Here is a 14,905-nt window from a genome sequence, read left to right as displayed (position 1 = left end):
TCTTTTTTTTTTTTTCAAAAAAGTTTTGAATTCCTCAATGATTTTTCTTCTGGAAAGGCAGCTTAGGATAATTATTTCAGCTTTATTGAGGGCAGATTAGTTGAAGTCTGGACGCTGCGTTTCAATACACGTTGTACACGGGCCGACAATGTGGGCATTGTTGGCTACTGTGTGTGAACTCATTCAAAATATACACTTTTTAACACCACACCGAGTCCTGTCTAAATATACACAGTGCTCAGGGGAAAGACGTCTCTGACCCTGACAAATCTGCGTAAATCACACTTCCATAGTTACAGAAGCCTCACAAAGGGAGGCCCGGCTCAAGATGCTGATTACATGTTCTTAAAAGCAACATACCTTAGAATAAGTACCCATGCCTGGCCTGGAGGCTGCAGTGGCCAGAGGGAGGGAGGGCCCTCCCCATGCTATGGGCCTTTTGGGGTTTGTTTTAGGCTTGTGATGTTACTTTCCTTAAAGAAATTAGACAGTTTTATAATTTTTTTTTCTTTATAGTATGAGCAAACAAGCAATTTTCAGGCCTATCCATTTCTTTGGGGCAGCCTCCAAAGTTTGAGTGGCCTTCTGGGGCTGGTAGGCAGACCCAGACCCCTTGGGGGCTGTGGGGTAGGTGGCATCTTGGGAGGGGGGCAGAGGGCTTCCAGGCGTCTCAGCCCAACTTCCTCCACAGCTCCTAGGGAGGCAGCTGAAATCTGGGGGGGAAACAAAGAGGCGGGTTGCTTTTTAAGATGGAAAGTGTACTGTTATTTCTACTGCTCTTTTAAAATATAAGCCAATAGGGGAAATCAAGGCTCCGTGACTGGGAGCAGGGTTAAAGAGAAGCCGGATGCAATGCAGAGGAAGTTGGGGTAAACGTGGCCGAGGACTGTGGACCAGAGAGGCCAGAGCGGCTTCCAGCACCCTAGGTCCTGGGCTCCAGCTCCCAGGCGCCGGATGCCCCCCAAAATCCGAGATCCTGGGGCGCAGCAGCCCGCCAGACCAGGGTCGGCGCGCGGTGGGCCCCATGATCTCATCTCTCCTTTCTTCCTCGCCACTATTAGTGCTCACATAGGCAGAAAGAGGCGGCCCGACGTGCACACCATGTGCAAACCCTGCCGGCTCCGCTGGCCCTCGGCCTCTCCTTGGGGGCTGGCCCTCGGCGTTCATGCAGCGTGGGGAGCCTCTCACCTCCCAACAAAATCCCCCCTTTAATTGCTCATCCCATTCAACAACTCTATGCCCATGGCTATTAAATTTTCTGGATCAACTTCTCTGGGGAAGAGGAAAAAAGAGGGAGCTCAGAGACAGTAAGAAAAGGAGAGAGAGAGAGGAAGAGAAGGGGGGAAGTGGTGAGATTAAGAGTTGCAAAGATTAAAAAAAAATTCTCTTTCCCCCCTTCTCCCTCTTTCCCTGCTCTCCCCCTCCCCCCCACTCTGGCTAAGTGGTAAAACCGTCCTTACGTTCTCGGTATTGATTGGCAGGGCTGACAGTGATTGGCAGCGGTTGCCGTGGCAACGCCACAACGACACGCCGCAGACCAATAGAAAAGCGAAACAAAATGTTTCAATGCTGCACTCACTGTGGATTTAGGGGAGATATTATGAGGCTGTTGTCATTAGGGCGATTGCTGTGGAATCGCTGAATCTTGACTCGGCGGTGGTTGGCTCTCGCTCGCTCTCTCTCCCTCTCCCTCTCTGTCTCGGATTCTCTCTCTGCGCGCGCGCACCGGGCCGCTCTCCTTCCTCCCTCTCTATGTGGCTGCGCGGGTGTGTGTGTGTGTGGATGTGTGTGGGGTGTGGGTGTCCCTTACGCCCTTCCTCCTCCCCCTCCTCCTCCTCCTCCTGCTCCCCCCTCCTTTCCTTCTCCTCCTCCCCCCTCTCCTCTCCCTCCTCCTGGTCCTCATCGCCCCTCTCCTCCTCTTCCTCCCCTCTCTCTTCCTCTCCCTGAATTTTCTCCTCTCCTCTCAGGTCAGTCCATGGTATTCCGCTCCCCCCTAGACCTCTATTCCTCCCACTTCTTGTTGCCAAACTTCGCCGATTCTCACCACCGCTCCCTACTTCTGGCGAGTAGCGGCGCCGGGAACGGTGCGGGAGGCGGCGGCGCGGGAGGCGGCGGCGGCGGGAACTGTGCGGGAGGCGGCGGTGCTGGCGGAGCAGGCGGCGGCGGCGGCAGCGGCGGCGGCTCCAGGGCCCCCCCGGAAGAGTTGTCCATGTTCCAGCTGCCCACCCTCAACTTCTCGCCGGAGCAGGTGGCCAGCGTCTGCGAGACGCTGGAGGAGACGGGCGACATCGAGCGGCTGGGCCGCTTCCTCTGGTCGCTGCCCGTGGCCCCCGGGGCGTGCGAGGCCATCAACAAGCACGAGTCGATCCTGCGCGCGCGCGCCGTGGTCGCCTTCCACACGGGCAACTTTCGCGACCTCTACCACATCCTGGAGAACCACAAGTTCACCAAGGAGTCTCACGGCAAGCTGCAGGCCATGTGGCTCGAGGCGCACTACCAGGAGGCCGAGAAGCTGCGCGGCCGCCCGCTCGGCCCGGTGGACAAGTACCGCGTGCGCAAGAAGTTCCCGCTGCCGCGCACCATCTGGGACGGCGAGCAGAAGACGCATTGCTTCAAGGAGCGGACTCGGAGCCTGCTGCGGGAGTGGTACCTGCAGGACCCCTACCCCAACCCCAGCAAGAAACGCGAACTGGCGCAGGCCACCGGCCTCACTCCCACACAAGTAGGAAACTGGTTTAAGAACCGGAGACAGCGCGACCGCGCCGCGGCGGCCAAGAACAGGTCAGTGGCGGGGCCCGCGGCCTGGCTACACTCTCCGGGGCCGGGGAGGGGGAGAGCGGTTGAAAAGAGGGTGAGCGGACAGGAGGAGGGAGGCCAGCGGCTGCCGAGCAAGCGAGAAGCCGAGACCTCCTGGTCAGCGGGAGAAAGTTTCTGCTTGCCCAGGAGCGTGGAAGAGGAGCGGGCGTGGGTGTATTGATTGCTTTGCCCTAAAGGGGCTCTCGTCAGGGTGGAGAGAGTGTGTGTGAGGTCCTGAGTGCCCATAACCCCTGGGTCGTGTCCCTGGGAGCTTTAGCCCTGCGCTGCACCCGCGCCAGCCTCCTCAGCCTGGGATCCAGCTCCGGGCTTCTCTGGAGCCTACAGACAGGGAAGGAAGGAAAGCGCTCCTTGCCACCTGGTTCTTATTTCCACGCATTGCAAAAACCCCAGGGAGGAATCCACGAACGTCTGGGAGAGGAAACTGAATCTGGGTCCCTGGCATAAAGGGGAAAGGCCGGTGGCCACCGTGCAGCACGCCTGTACCCAAAGCCTTGCAAGTTGCCTGACCAGGAGCAGGAGAGCCAGGCTGGGAGTGGAGAGGCTGTGTGTGTGTGTGTGTGTGTGTGTGTGTGTGTGTGTCGGTGCTAGCCCTCCTGCTGAAGCCAAGGAGCATCCCCATGGTCCACTAAATTGGGAAATAGGAGCAGAAGCTGCCTTGCTGCCCGGCAAGTTGGCCACAAACTCACAAAGTTGCACTGGGCTTGACCTGTCAGCAGAGCTGGGCCTGGGGGAAGTAGGGAGAAAAATAAGAAGAGGGGGAAAGAGGAAAGGAGTGGAGAGGAAGAGGGGAAAGGAGGAAGTTGGGTTAAAGACCTGATGGAAGGCCTGCGTCCCAACCCTACCAGGGTAGGCACTGGGCCTGATGCACTGCAGGGAGCAGGGCTGCAGTTGCCGACAGCTGCTGGGGCTGGGGACTGGGTGTGAGCTCCTGGAGGGAGGGAGTGTGTTCCGTTTTAGGTGTCCCAGGCCTAAGCCTTTGGCCCTCTCACCCTTGCCTTTGCAGCCAACTTTTCGCCCGATGGGGGCAGCGCCCAGGGCCAGGGGAAGGCCTCCTCGCGGGGAGAACTGAGAGACACTAGGTTTACGTAGCAGCTGCCTGGCCTGGGGAAGGGGCAGCCGGAGACGGCTCTGCACTCCCCTCCAGCCTTCGCTGTCTCCCGCTTTCCCTCTCCCTCCTCTTCCCCCACTTTTTTGCTCCCAGCTTCCTCATTTTCTCTTCCCCCGATCCTGCGCTCTGCTCAAGGATCCAGAGAGCAAAGCCAGCCGGTCCTACCAGGAAGAGGCGGCGGGCGAGCAACCCGCAGCTCTTGATTTGGGGGAGCTGAGGCAGGAGGCATTGAGGGGACCCAGAGGCACGTCCACTCCAGAGGCAGCCGGCTGAGTCGGAAGAGTCCCAGGGGCTGGGGGAGAAGAAACACCCAGCCTCTCCCCGACTTCTGCCCCTTCGGGGCTCGGCGTTCTTCGCAGTGTGCGCCCGGGCCTCCCCTCCTCTGGCGGCCGGCCTCAAGTTCTACCTCTCCCCCCGAGGCCCGCCCCGATTTGGGAAGCCTTGGGAGGCTCCAGAGAACGCCGGGGAGGGGAAGACGGGAGCCCAGACCGAGCTGGGGAGGCTGCAGCGCTCAGTGAGCCGACAGATGCCTGGAGGAGGGGTATACGCAGAGAGCGAAGTCGGGGGCGGCGGCGAAGGGCGCGGGGTTCGGGAGGCAGAGGGGCACGGACGGCTGCGGAGCACCGGCGGCGGCATGCCCGGCTTCCCGGCGGCACGGGCTCAGGGAGGCGGCTTGGCGGAAACGGGTGTTGGGGCTGCCGTATCAGGGCGGGCGCCGCTCTCTGTCTCCCGCAGGCTCCAGCACCAGGCCATAGGACCGAGCGGCATGCGCTCTCTGGCCGAGCCCGGATGCCCCACGCACGGCTCGGCAGAGTCGCCGTCAACGGCGGCCAGCCCCACCACCAGCGTGTCCAGCCTGACGGAGCGCGCGGACACCGGCACCTCCATCCTCTCGGTAACCTCCAGCGACTCGGAATGTGATGTATGATACCCAAGGCCGCCCTCCTCCCCCTCCTCCCCCTCCTCCTTCCCCTCCTCCTCCTCGACCTCCTCCTCTTCCTCCTCTTCCTCCTCCATCCCCAGAACAAACCGAAATCAGGATACACAATCATACACACACCCAAGTACACACACACTTCCACTCCAGCCAAAAATATATAAAAACCAAGGAAAATAACAAACGCAAACCATCAACAATTCCCAACCACCATCTACCACCACGGCCACCCCAAAGGACCGCGACGCCAACAGACAGTCACAAACGCTGATGCTGCGGGCAGAAAACATAAAAGAGGTGACAATTGTATACTTTCTAGGACAAGCACGGCTTCTCCTTTTGGTTCCCACGGACCCGGCACCCCACCTGCATGACGATTTATTTGTATCTGGGAAAATACTCTCTCTAGTTTAAAACGATTTAAAAAGAGTCGACTATACAAAAACCGACCGCCACCACGACGACAAGACGACAAAAGCAAAACAGACAAAAAGAAAAAAAAAAAACCCTCCATCTCCGTTCGGAATTTGTTTAAAAAAAAGAGAACTCCTCGAGAGGGAAATAGCAAATGTTTCTCGCCTTTTGTTGCGCTCTTTTTTCCTCTCTAGCTCTCTTTCTTTCTCTGTTTTTAAGTCCAAGTATTGGTCAAACAAGATGCAATCTTCTGTTTTTTGTTCAGCAGACAATCATTTTCTTGTTAAGCACCTTTTTCTCTCTACTCTGTCACTGCCTGTGTGGGTACTGGTTATAAATGTGGAAAAAGAATAGTTATGACTGTAACAGATTTTTATTTTTATTTCAAAATTTTATATGAATTATGTATATCTTAATGATCGGTCATTTTCCCAGTTTGTAATATATGTGTAGAAATTGCCTGTATATGATATTGCTTTTTCTCCTCTCCCTTTCTCTTTCTTTCTCTCCCACCCTCTTCTCCCTTCCCGCTCACCTGTCTCTTTCCTTTTTGGGGTTCCCCTCCCACTCGATGTTCCTGGCATCGACTTGGCAGTCAAGGCGTGGCGTGGCGAGCTGGGTTAGGAAGAGGGACCCCTTCGCTAGCGAAAGCGGAGAGTGAGACTGTAGTATTCTTATGCAAAAGCTATTTCAAGTATTTCTTAGCTGCTTTGGAGATATCTCTCACTCCCCGTAGGGCGCTTTAACTGTTATCTTAACTGCGTGTTTATCTATATGTAAAAACTTTCTAAAGCAAATACAGTATTCTCCATTTTCTTATCACTCCCGGATACTGGTGTTTTTATCCGCCCCTGTGCCGGCAGCCCCGGCGTGCAGCAGCCCGGCCTTCGCTTCCACTCCAGCTATGCCACCGGAGCTGGAGCAGAATTTTAAGACTGTGTCTGAGCTTTTTTCTGGAGAAGGGGAGCGGAGGTGGAAAGATGGGAACAGGCCCTTCTGAAAAGAACTAAAGCCAAATCCCGAGCGAAAAGGCAGAGAGGGTGCAGGGAGAGGGGATTACGGTCGGTTTCTTCAGCGCAAGATGCCAGGCCTAGATCCCCAGGAATTGCAGCCTTGCCGTGGCCCTGGTGGGCCTTTGGGAGCGTGTTGGCGTCTTTTGGTTGTTACTGCCTTTTTTTTTTTTTTTAAGGGGAAATACACAAGTTTGCCAAACGCAAGCATAAATCTAGAACGGAGGTGACAGGTTTTCTCTTCTTCTGGGGGTGGGGTGGAGGTCGGGGGACAGCTGTAGGCCAGATGAGGAGGGTATAGAGAAAGCGAGGAGGTAGTTTGAGTTTAGGGCCTAGAATCAGGATGGACTCCCTCCTCACCACCCGCATGTGCGTCTGTGTGACTGTATGACTTGCCTTATGGCTCTCTGTCTCCTTGAAATTTCTCTTCGTCTTTTGGGATCAACTGGAGTCTCTCGAGCATTTCAGAGTTGGGTTATACTTTAAAACGACCCCCGCCCCCGCCGAAATCACTGCCTTTTGCCAACCAGGTTCCCGCCGGCCCCTGGCCTCCCCGTCCCGCGCGGGGGGTGGGTTGAGGGCCCACAGTTCCCTGTGTTGGGGTGGCTGGCGGTGCCTCCGCCGCTCTGGGCCAGGCCGGCCTGTGCCCCAGGAGGAGCCGAAGAGGTAATTTCAGAAAACTTGCCTTCACTTGAAAGTCCAATTTCCAAAGCGAGTAGGATTAGGGAGAAACGTGCCTGGAATTTCGCGCCGGTTTCTAAACTAATTTTGATTTCCGATTTCCTTTTGTCCCCAGCCCGGCAGCACCATTGGGTTTACGTAGGCCAGGCTGGGCAGAAAGGCGGCCAGGCCGGGAGGTGCCCTGGGCGCAAGTGGGGCCTTGTGCGCCCAGGGCATGCGCTTGCGTGGAGAAGGTTCCCGCGTGCGTACTTACTTAGAATCAGGGCATCCAGACGACCTCAAGAGCTTCCAAGTTCTGTGGTCTGGCACGCAGTGTCAAAAGCTGTGCGTGTGTTCACTGCCCGGGGAGACGTTCCTCGTGGAGCCACATTTCAGGCGATAGTGACCCAGGTAGTAGGAATTTGGGGAAGGGGCTGCCTGGGTTCTACTCAGCCTGGGCCTCTGTTCTGGTGCACAGAATGATGTCTGGGGTGAGGGGCTCGTCCCCTACCCTCATTTTCAAATGGCCTGTCACATACTTGACCCAGACCTTGGGCCTGGAAACCCAAGGCGTGGCTGCCTCAGACAGTGTGGAGTGTCTGGAAGGACCCTACCCAACAGACTGCCCAGAATTGATGGGTGGAAAGAAAGGCATGGTGCTGCTAGAGGGTGACCCCTGGAAGGGCCTTGACTGGTGACACTAGTGAGCAGATGCCTTTTTGTCTGGGGACAGGGGACAAACAAACCAGTGTTACTAAAATGCTTCCTTCTCCCAACGTACCCAGCAGAGAAAGCGTTTGGGGCAACCAGTGCCCATTCCTCCTTCTCCACCTCAGCCTTGGGGGCCTAGCCCCGTTGGGTGTCACCAGCCTGCTATCTGTCTTGCTGTCTCTTGTCTGCCACTCTCATCTCCTACATTTCTACTAGGTCTGTACAAATACCAGTACTGCACTCTGCACTTTCTGCCCTTACCTAAGGATTCCCTGCAGAAGAGGCATGAGTGCTGGTTGTGAGTGGCGTGGATGTGTGCGATTCTGAAAGCTGGCTTCCACCAAGCAGTCAAGGTCTACATATAAAGGGGTGTGTATGTGTTGTGATGTCTGATATAAAAGTGTGTACGTTGAATCAGTCAGTGTGTGCCCAGTGTGTGTTTTCATGTCTATCGCCTACAGGGTGGGTATCTGGGGGAGGTTTGGGCAGCTTATATGTCCCTAGTTCTGCAAGGAGTGGCTTAAGTACACCTACAGGATACGTGTGTGCAGGAGTTTCCGTGCAGTGGACATGTGTCTTGTGAGTCTTGAATCTGGTGTGGACATGTGTGGGTTCCCTTGTTCTAGTCAGTTCACAGATATGACCGCCAGGCGGCTGCCCACCCCACCTCTAACCCTCCTTCCTCTCCTTTGAAGGAGTGGGGAGTCACAATGCGTCTTCTTTGACCCAGAGGGCAGAGGGGAGCTGGGCTCTTTGGCTTCCCCAGTCCACCCGTTACCCTGACACACTGCGGATGTTACACTGGATTTGGCCCCTGCCCCTTTAAACATCAGAGCGAGGGGAAAGAGGCCCCTTTCTGGCCAGATCTCTCCTTTAATCGGCTGCCTGCCCATTCTCTTTCTGGGTCCCTCAAAGCCACGGCCAAGGCAGTCAATGTCCCAAGGGCCGCCAGGGTAGAGCTCGAGGGCAAGGCCTGACTGAAGCCCTGCTGGGGAAAAGCCATCGCAGCTGCTAAATGTAGTCCCCATGGCCTGGGAGTGTTGCGGATTCTGCCTTGGCAAGGGGAGCGGGTGTGCCCATGAGTGCTCTCGCATGGGCCTCAGCAGGCTGGGTAAGCAGGCCTCAACGTTCATGCAGCCCCTCTGTCCGGGCCAGCCCGTGGGTCAGCTTCTCTCCAGGTGTGCCAGAGCCGTGGCACACGCCGCCCGGTCGCATCCCTGCTTGTGCGCCGCGCACTTCCTTCTGGTGCCCCAGCCAGCGCACTCTGGCTCGGAACCTTCCCTGTGTGCATAGGCCTCTGGGTACCTGTATCTGGGTCGCCTACTCTAGGGTGTAAGGGGCTTGAAGAATAACAGCCAATTTGGGAATATTTTCTTCGTTCCTGCCTCCCTCAAAGAAAAACAATGGTGATCTGGGATTTGCACCAGAAACCTGAACGGGAGAATGGGATGTGAAACCCGGGAAAATCTGTATCAAAGGCATTGACCTCTAGAAGCCGCCTGCCCGAGGGAATATAGGTCATTCTACCCCTTTTCCGGCCTGCTCACCTCTCCCTCCTCGGCCCCGCCCCCAGCTCTGCCCACCAGGCCCCTCTTCTGGCCGTCCTCGAATCCTGCAGAATCGACTGCCCAGCGCCAGTGCAGTTGATTATCCCTGGCGAGACATACAGCTGATTAAAATGAAATGACCTGGAAGCTGCTACGGCGCGGGGTGGGGATGCTGATCAATAGTGGGATTGGAGGCGCAGGAGCCTGGCCAGTCTGGGATTGGTGTTGGAGGCCGCGGACCAGCCAGGGATGGCTGGACTTTGGACGCACGGAGGGCTCCAGTGATGGCTGGGAGGGCCAGGCCCAGGCCTAGACGAACCAAGTGGGGGTGGAACTGGAACCCTAGTGTGGGCTGTGGTAGTAGAGTGGCTCCCTCATCTTCTTCTGAAAGGAGAATGGGCCAGCCTGGAATATTCGGGACCCAGCTCATCGCTCGGGTCACTGGAGCTCACAGCCTAGTCCCAGACCCGTGGCGCATTGGGTGTGCTTGGCCTCTCCAAGCAGGGGATGTCTGTATCTTCTCCCTCTCCCTGTCTTTCTCTGCCTCCTTCCCTGCCTGGGTCTTTGTGTGGCTGTCACCTGAGGCACCGGCTGCCACCTTGGGGACCTTCCCGGGCCCTCCCCTACCCCCTCCACCCCTAAGAGTTGGGGCTGAGATGTCCAGCCCACCAGGGATGCTCGCCCCCAAGTTCTTGGGCTCAGGTCCCTCAACTTCCCACGGCCCAGGCCCCTTCCGGCCCCAGCTGAGTTGAGCCTCCTGCCCCAGTGCGCTGGCCGGTGCGGGTGTCTGGCCCGAGGGAGGGCAGGAGAGAGGCAGGGAGGAGGGGAGCCGTGCTAGCCGGGGTCCGATTTCTCCGGTCAGCTGAGCACAACTTTCCATTCGAGTGTATTCATGCAGCGGCTGATTGAGCTCGGCTGTGTCAGGCGGGGCTCCGCAGGAGCAAGCAGGCACAGCCAGGCTGACAGGCTACGCCACACACACACACACACACACACACACACACACACACGCACACACGCACACATACTTGATTATCTACACAAATATTACCCCTATGTTATGCACACATCTCAGCCCCAAGCCATGTCATCACAAACACAGTAGAGCCCTTTCCCTTATACATCCGCCTGCCCCCGGAGCAGTTTCCCAACATCCGTGGACCTCCTTCCCAGCACAACATAGGGCCTGCCTTTCTGATTTCCTCTTTACAGATTCCACATCGGTCCTCAGACACAAACATAAGAACCTTCGTTCTCCTTCTCCCCTGCAGGCACACTCTCCAGGGTATGCACACTCCAAACTGCACAGATGCACACACACACACGGCCAGTCTCACAATCACATCCTCCTATTGAGCTATCCAGAGCTATTCACACCACTAAAGAAACACATCGGCATAAAACAGCCTTAGCACCAAGAATGTTTAGAGCATAGCCTGTGATACACAGTGAGCTGGGGCTCACCAAAGGTTCACATACGAGAAAAGGAGCAGATGAGCAATAAATACAGTCAGAGAACACAGCCACTACACATCCACCAAAACAAACACAAACACAAAACAAACAAAACATACGCAGAGGAAACCCTTAGATACACAACATACTATGCAGCAACCCAAAGACATAACAGAAATGCCACCCAGAGACACTTCAACCCCCAAACCACACAGCCTGACTCCAGGCACTCAAATGCCACCATTTGCCCAACCTCACGCACTCCCAGCACACACATGTGCAAACACACACACGTGCAAACACACACACACACACACCAGGCTAGGACCCCAAAGAATATAGGCAGAGAACTACATAAACACCGTCAAAGAAACATGCGTAATCTTGGGAGGAGTCAGGTGAACAGGGGCCTCCATTGTATAATCCAGAACAGGAAAGGAAGGGAGAATAAAGAAGTGGGAGAGAAATTATAGAGAGGGGAGACAAGCAAAAGGAGGAGAAAGAGAGAGAAAGGATGGGGGAGTTGAGACAAAAAGTGGGGAGGGGCAGGAAGAGAAGGACCAGGGGGAATCGGGGAGCAGCTACTTCTCGGGCTCAGGCAGGGGGAGGGCCAAGCCCGGTGGCAGAGAGGGGGCCTGTAAGCCCAAGAACAATTCCATCTCCAACGAAGCGCCTAGGGGAGCCCACGGACTTGTGGTTGGTTGGGCCTGGGAGGTGAACTGAGTGCTGCCAGGGTGCAAGGTGGCCTGGGGCCCCAGACTGACCACTCCCCTGTAGTCTGGGGAGTTCCGGCGGCTTCCTCTGCTCAGGAGAGACCCACCCAGTCAGCACCCTCCTCACTCCTCTGCGTCCTCAGCAGCGTCCCCCCTCACGCTGCACACTCTCAGAGCCCCCCACATGACTTCACTCCCACCACACACGCAGCCGCTCCCTGCACACACACAGGCACACACACTGCCTCCCACCCCCTTGCACAGAACAGAAGCAGTCTCCACTCCCAGCAATCTCTCCACCTTTTACAGAGAAGTCCGTGACTCTCACGGATTTATACACGCACGTTTTTTTTTTTTCCCCCGGAAAAGGGAAGGGCCTAAACCTGCCGGAGTCTAACCCTTCAGACACTGAGGACTTTATAGAATGTGGCGGCAAGAAAGGAAGGCGCACCGCAAGTCACGTACACTTGTATGTATGGCCTCAGGCTCTCACTGCCGGGCTCGGGAGAGAGCCTCTCCGCGGGGCCGGAGTCGCTCTACAGACCCCAAAAGCTCAGGTGTTCTCCTCCCCTTGGAAAAGGTGGGCTCGGGGACGGGGATGAGTTCTTGGACCCCTGGAGGTGAAGGAAGCGGAGTGTGTTCGGCCCAGGAACCTAAACAGAAGGTCTGAGGGGCCGAGGCAGGGCCGACGCAAGGCCCAGCGGTGAGCGGAGCCCGGCGGTGTCGGGGGCCGGCAGTCCCCTGGGGTCTGGGAGGATGCCGCCTCGGCTCGGCGGGCGTGCGCTCCGCTCCCCTCGGGCCCGCTCCGCCTCCAGGCCTCCGCGGCGCTCTCTGGCGCTGGGCCTTTGTCCCAGCTCCTCTGGCTCGGACTCCGGCTTTCTTCTTTCAGGACGCTGGGAGGCGCTGTGACCCAAGCCCCGGCCTCTCGGGGCCAGACGCCCCGCTCCTCCTGTCCCGCCGCCTCTCCCCGCCCCGCCCCCGCCTCCCTTGGATCCCCCGCGGTGCTGGGCAGCCCCGGGCGATGGCCCGGGTGTTCCTGGAGGCGGCCTGGAGCCCTTCCAGGCCGGCAATAGCTTTAGTTGGTGGGATTTTGAGATGACTATTTACCGTCATAACTAATTTCCGACCTTTGTTGAACAGAAATTCTTAGCAGGGCCCCTTGATGACCGAACGCGCTGCTAATTACGGGCGTGCGCGCCCCTGGCTCCGCAGCCCCGGACCCGCGCCGCCGCCTCCTGCCTGCCTTCGCCTGGTCCCGGACGCCCTGGCGCGGCAGGGCCAGGCTGGACTAGGGGGAAAGGACGGACCGAGGTATACCTGCGGGCGTTCGGAAGCCAGGCCCCGGCCACCACGGCCTTTCTCTGAGGTGGAAGCGGCTTTGGTTACAGGGGAAGGAGAAACGGAAGCTCGGAGAGGGCCGCGACTTGGCCACTGTCACACAGCCAGCCTGTACCTTCACCCCGCCACCCTGCGCATCCGGTGCCTCCCTCTGGTCTTCCTCGCCCGTGCGCTTCGCTAGTTGAGGAAATACTTTCCTAAGAGCCTTATTTGGGCGCCAAAGATTAGGAAAAATGGGGGAGAAAGGAGTGGGGGAGGGCGGGGAGCAGCGGCCCCAGGCTCTGCAGGTCCGAGGGCACCTTCTCTCACGCTCCTGAACTTGGACCTTGCAAGGAGGTAGCCCCAATCAAAAAGCACCTCCTACAGGGCCCGGTTGGGGGAGAAGCGCCGGGCAAAATGCTACGTGATGGCTTTCTATGAAGCCCAGTGGATGAGCGGGATTTCAGCGGGCTCCTTTCCCAGATTGGACTGGGCTCTGCTAGAACCACCAGTGCTGCCCAGTGGCGTAGGACTCCGTGGTGTGTGATGAGTATGCAGTGAGACTGTCCACATTCCCATGAGATGCAAGAGGAATATTTACCTCATGCCCTTGTGACACTTCTGCCTGTAGATGTGCCAGAGGGGGAGGGACATTGTTGAGAGCAACGTATGCTTGTGGGTACCACTGCGTCCAACTTAGTCCAAAAATAAGACCTGAGTGGAGAGGGAGGGCCAAGCACAGTTAAGCCTCGCCCTCAAGTTACAATACAGTGGACAGTCGAGGTACCACTGAAAAACCAACAAACAGACCCCAAGAGCTGCAAACGGAGTATTTTGGGGAGGCAACTTGGAGATTAATTACAACTTTGGGAGCAGGAACAGGAAAGGAGCAGAAGAGATGGCTTTGGCCAGAAAGAGCAATTGGATTCCACGGAGGAGATGCCAGGCAGGAACTGCAGGAGCGAAAGCATGGAGGAGGTTGCATTCTAGCTCAGAGCAGTGTCGTGTGGCTGGCGCTCAGGTGCACAAGGAAGTCTGAGAGAAGTGGGAGTCTGGGTCCAGCTACAAGATCAAGTAAGTTGTGTGGGCGTGATCCCATGGGCACTGAGGAGCCAAATAAGGCCTTATGGAGAGCTTTAATGATCATACCCAGAGCTCTACTTCAAGACTTGGAGGGAGTGAGGCTGTAGGCTGGAAGGCAGGTTAGGAGGCTATTCCCATAGACAGGCAGGAAGTGAAGGGGACCCGAGATAAGGCTGCAGGGCTGGTTACAGACATTCCCCAAGGAGTAATGAGGGCCAGTGGGAGACCTACGGGCTCCCTGAGGATGTGATTTCAGTGTTGGTCCCCTTTTCATGGATCTGTGACGTGGTCCCAGATTTCACCTTCTAACCCCAGTTCCACCAGAAGCATCATGACCTTCAGCCTCTCAAAAGTCTCACACGTCCTCCTTAGAGGGGTCTATCGGTGGATCTCGAGCCAATCAGACCCGTGCACCTTTTCTGGAAACCCTTACCCTACCGAGGATGTTAGTGGCCAGGTCTCCTCCCATACCCACCACCGTCCACTTTAGTCCCACCTCGCAGCAACATTCACTCTGAGGGGGTGCTAGGGTGAGGAAGGACGGCGAAAGCTTGAGCCTTAGGGCCGAGGCCTGGCGATCCTACGGGGAGTAGTTGGTGTGACCCGAGGAGACCAGCACACTAGGTGAATGGGAGTGTGGCCTGCAAGCAGGATCCCAGAGAGTCAGGGATGGAGAAGGGGACCCAGGACTCATGCGTCTGGAGATTCTTCGTCTTAGCGCGACGGGCTCTGCGCAACTTCTATGCGCGCAGCCGTCTGCAAACCGTTTCCGCGCGTTGTCCGGGTCTCGGGCTCAGGGGATCCAGACGGCCTAACGCGGGAATTTGCCGTTTGAGCCATTGGGACACTAAAGAAAGCTTTCCAGGCTGCAGCAAGCGCTTCGACGCGGAGAAGGCGTCGGCCTCAAGGCAGCTTGGCGATCTCGTTACAGATCGTTATTGGAGGAACGGGGTTTTAGCGAGCCAGAGAAAAGTTCAAGTCAAACTCAAGTCTCTTGGCATCGAGTGCTGCGATCCTCGCGGCCTCTCCGTCTGCCCCTCTTGAGCCCGGCGCGTACGCGTGACCGGGGGAGCCTGCGCGAGTGGGCGTCTGGTGCGTGGCCTCTGTGTGACTGCTCGCTGGCACGTGTTTAC

General features: G+C 57.1%; 1 protein-coding gene across 2 annotated transcripts; it reads left to right on the top strand.

The window, feature by feature from the left end:
* Positions 1 to 1,921: 1,921 nt before the first annotated feature.
* On the top strand, positions 1,922 to 6,080 carry SIX3 (SIX homeobox 3; the record flags this gene model as incomplete). Of its 2 annotated transcripts, XM_079941362.1 has the most annotated exons (3): positions 1,922 to 2,781; positions 4,661 to 4,820; positions 5,182 to 6,080. In XM_079941362.1, exons 1-3 carry the CDS (start codon positions 1,976 to 1,978, stop codon positions 5,269 to 5,271), a joined length of 1,056 nt encoding a protein of 351 aa, XP_079797488.1. In that variant the 5' UTR covers positions 1,922 to 1,975. The 2 variants fall into 2 exon arrangements, with proteins under 2 accessions (XP_079797488.1, XP_079797487.1); XM_079941361.1 differs by lacking the exon at positions 5,182 to 6,080 and having other exon boundaries at positions 1,968 to 2,781; positions 4,661 to 4,853.
* Between the last annotated feature and the right edge of the window lie 8,825 nt (positions 6,081 to 14,905).

Source organism: Stenella coeruleoalba (genome assembly GCF_951394435.1).
Source record: "Stenella coeruleoalba genome assembly, chromosome: 13".
Taxonomy (NCBI): Eukaryota; Metazoa; Chordata; class Mammalia; order Artiodactyla; family Delphinidae; genus Stenella; species Stenella coeruleoalba.
The sequence above is the reverse complement of the archived record's forward strand: the minus strand, read 5'-3'. Positions and strand labels throughout refer to the sequence as shown.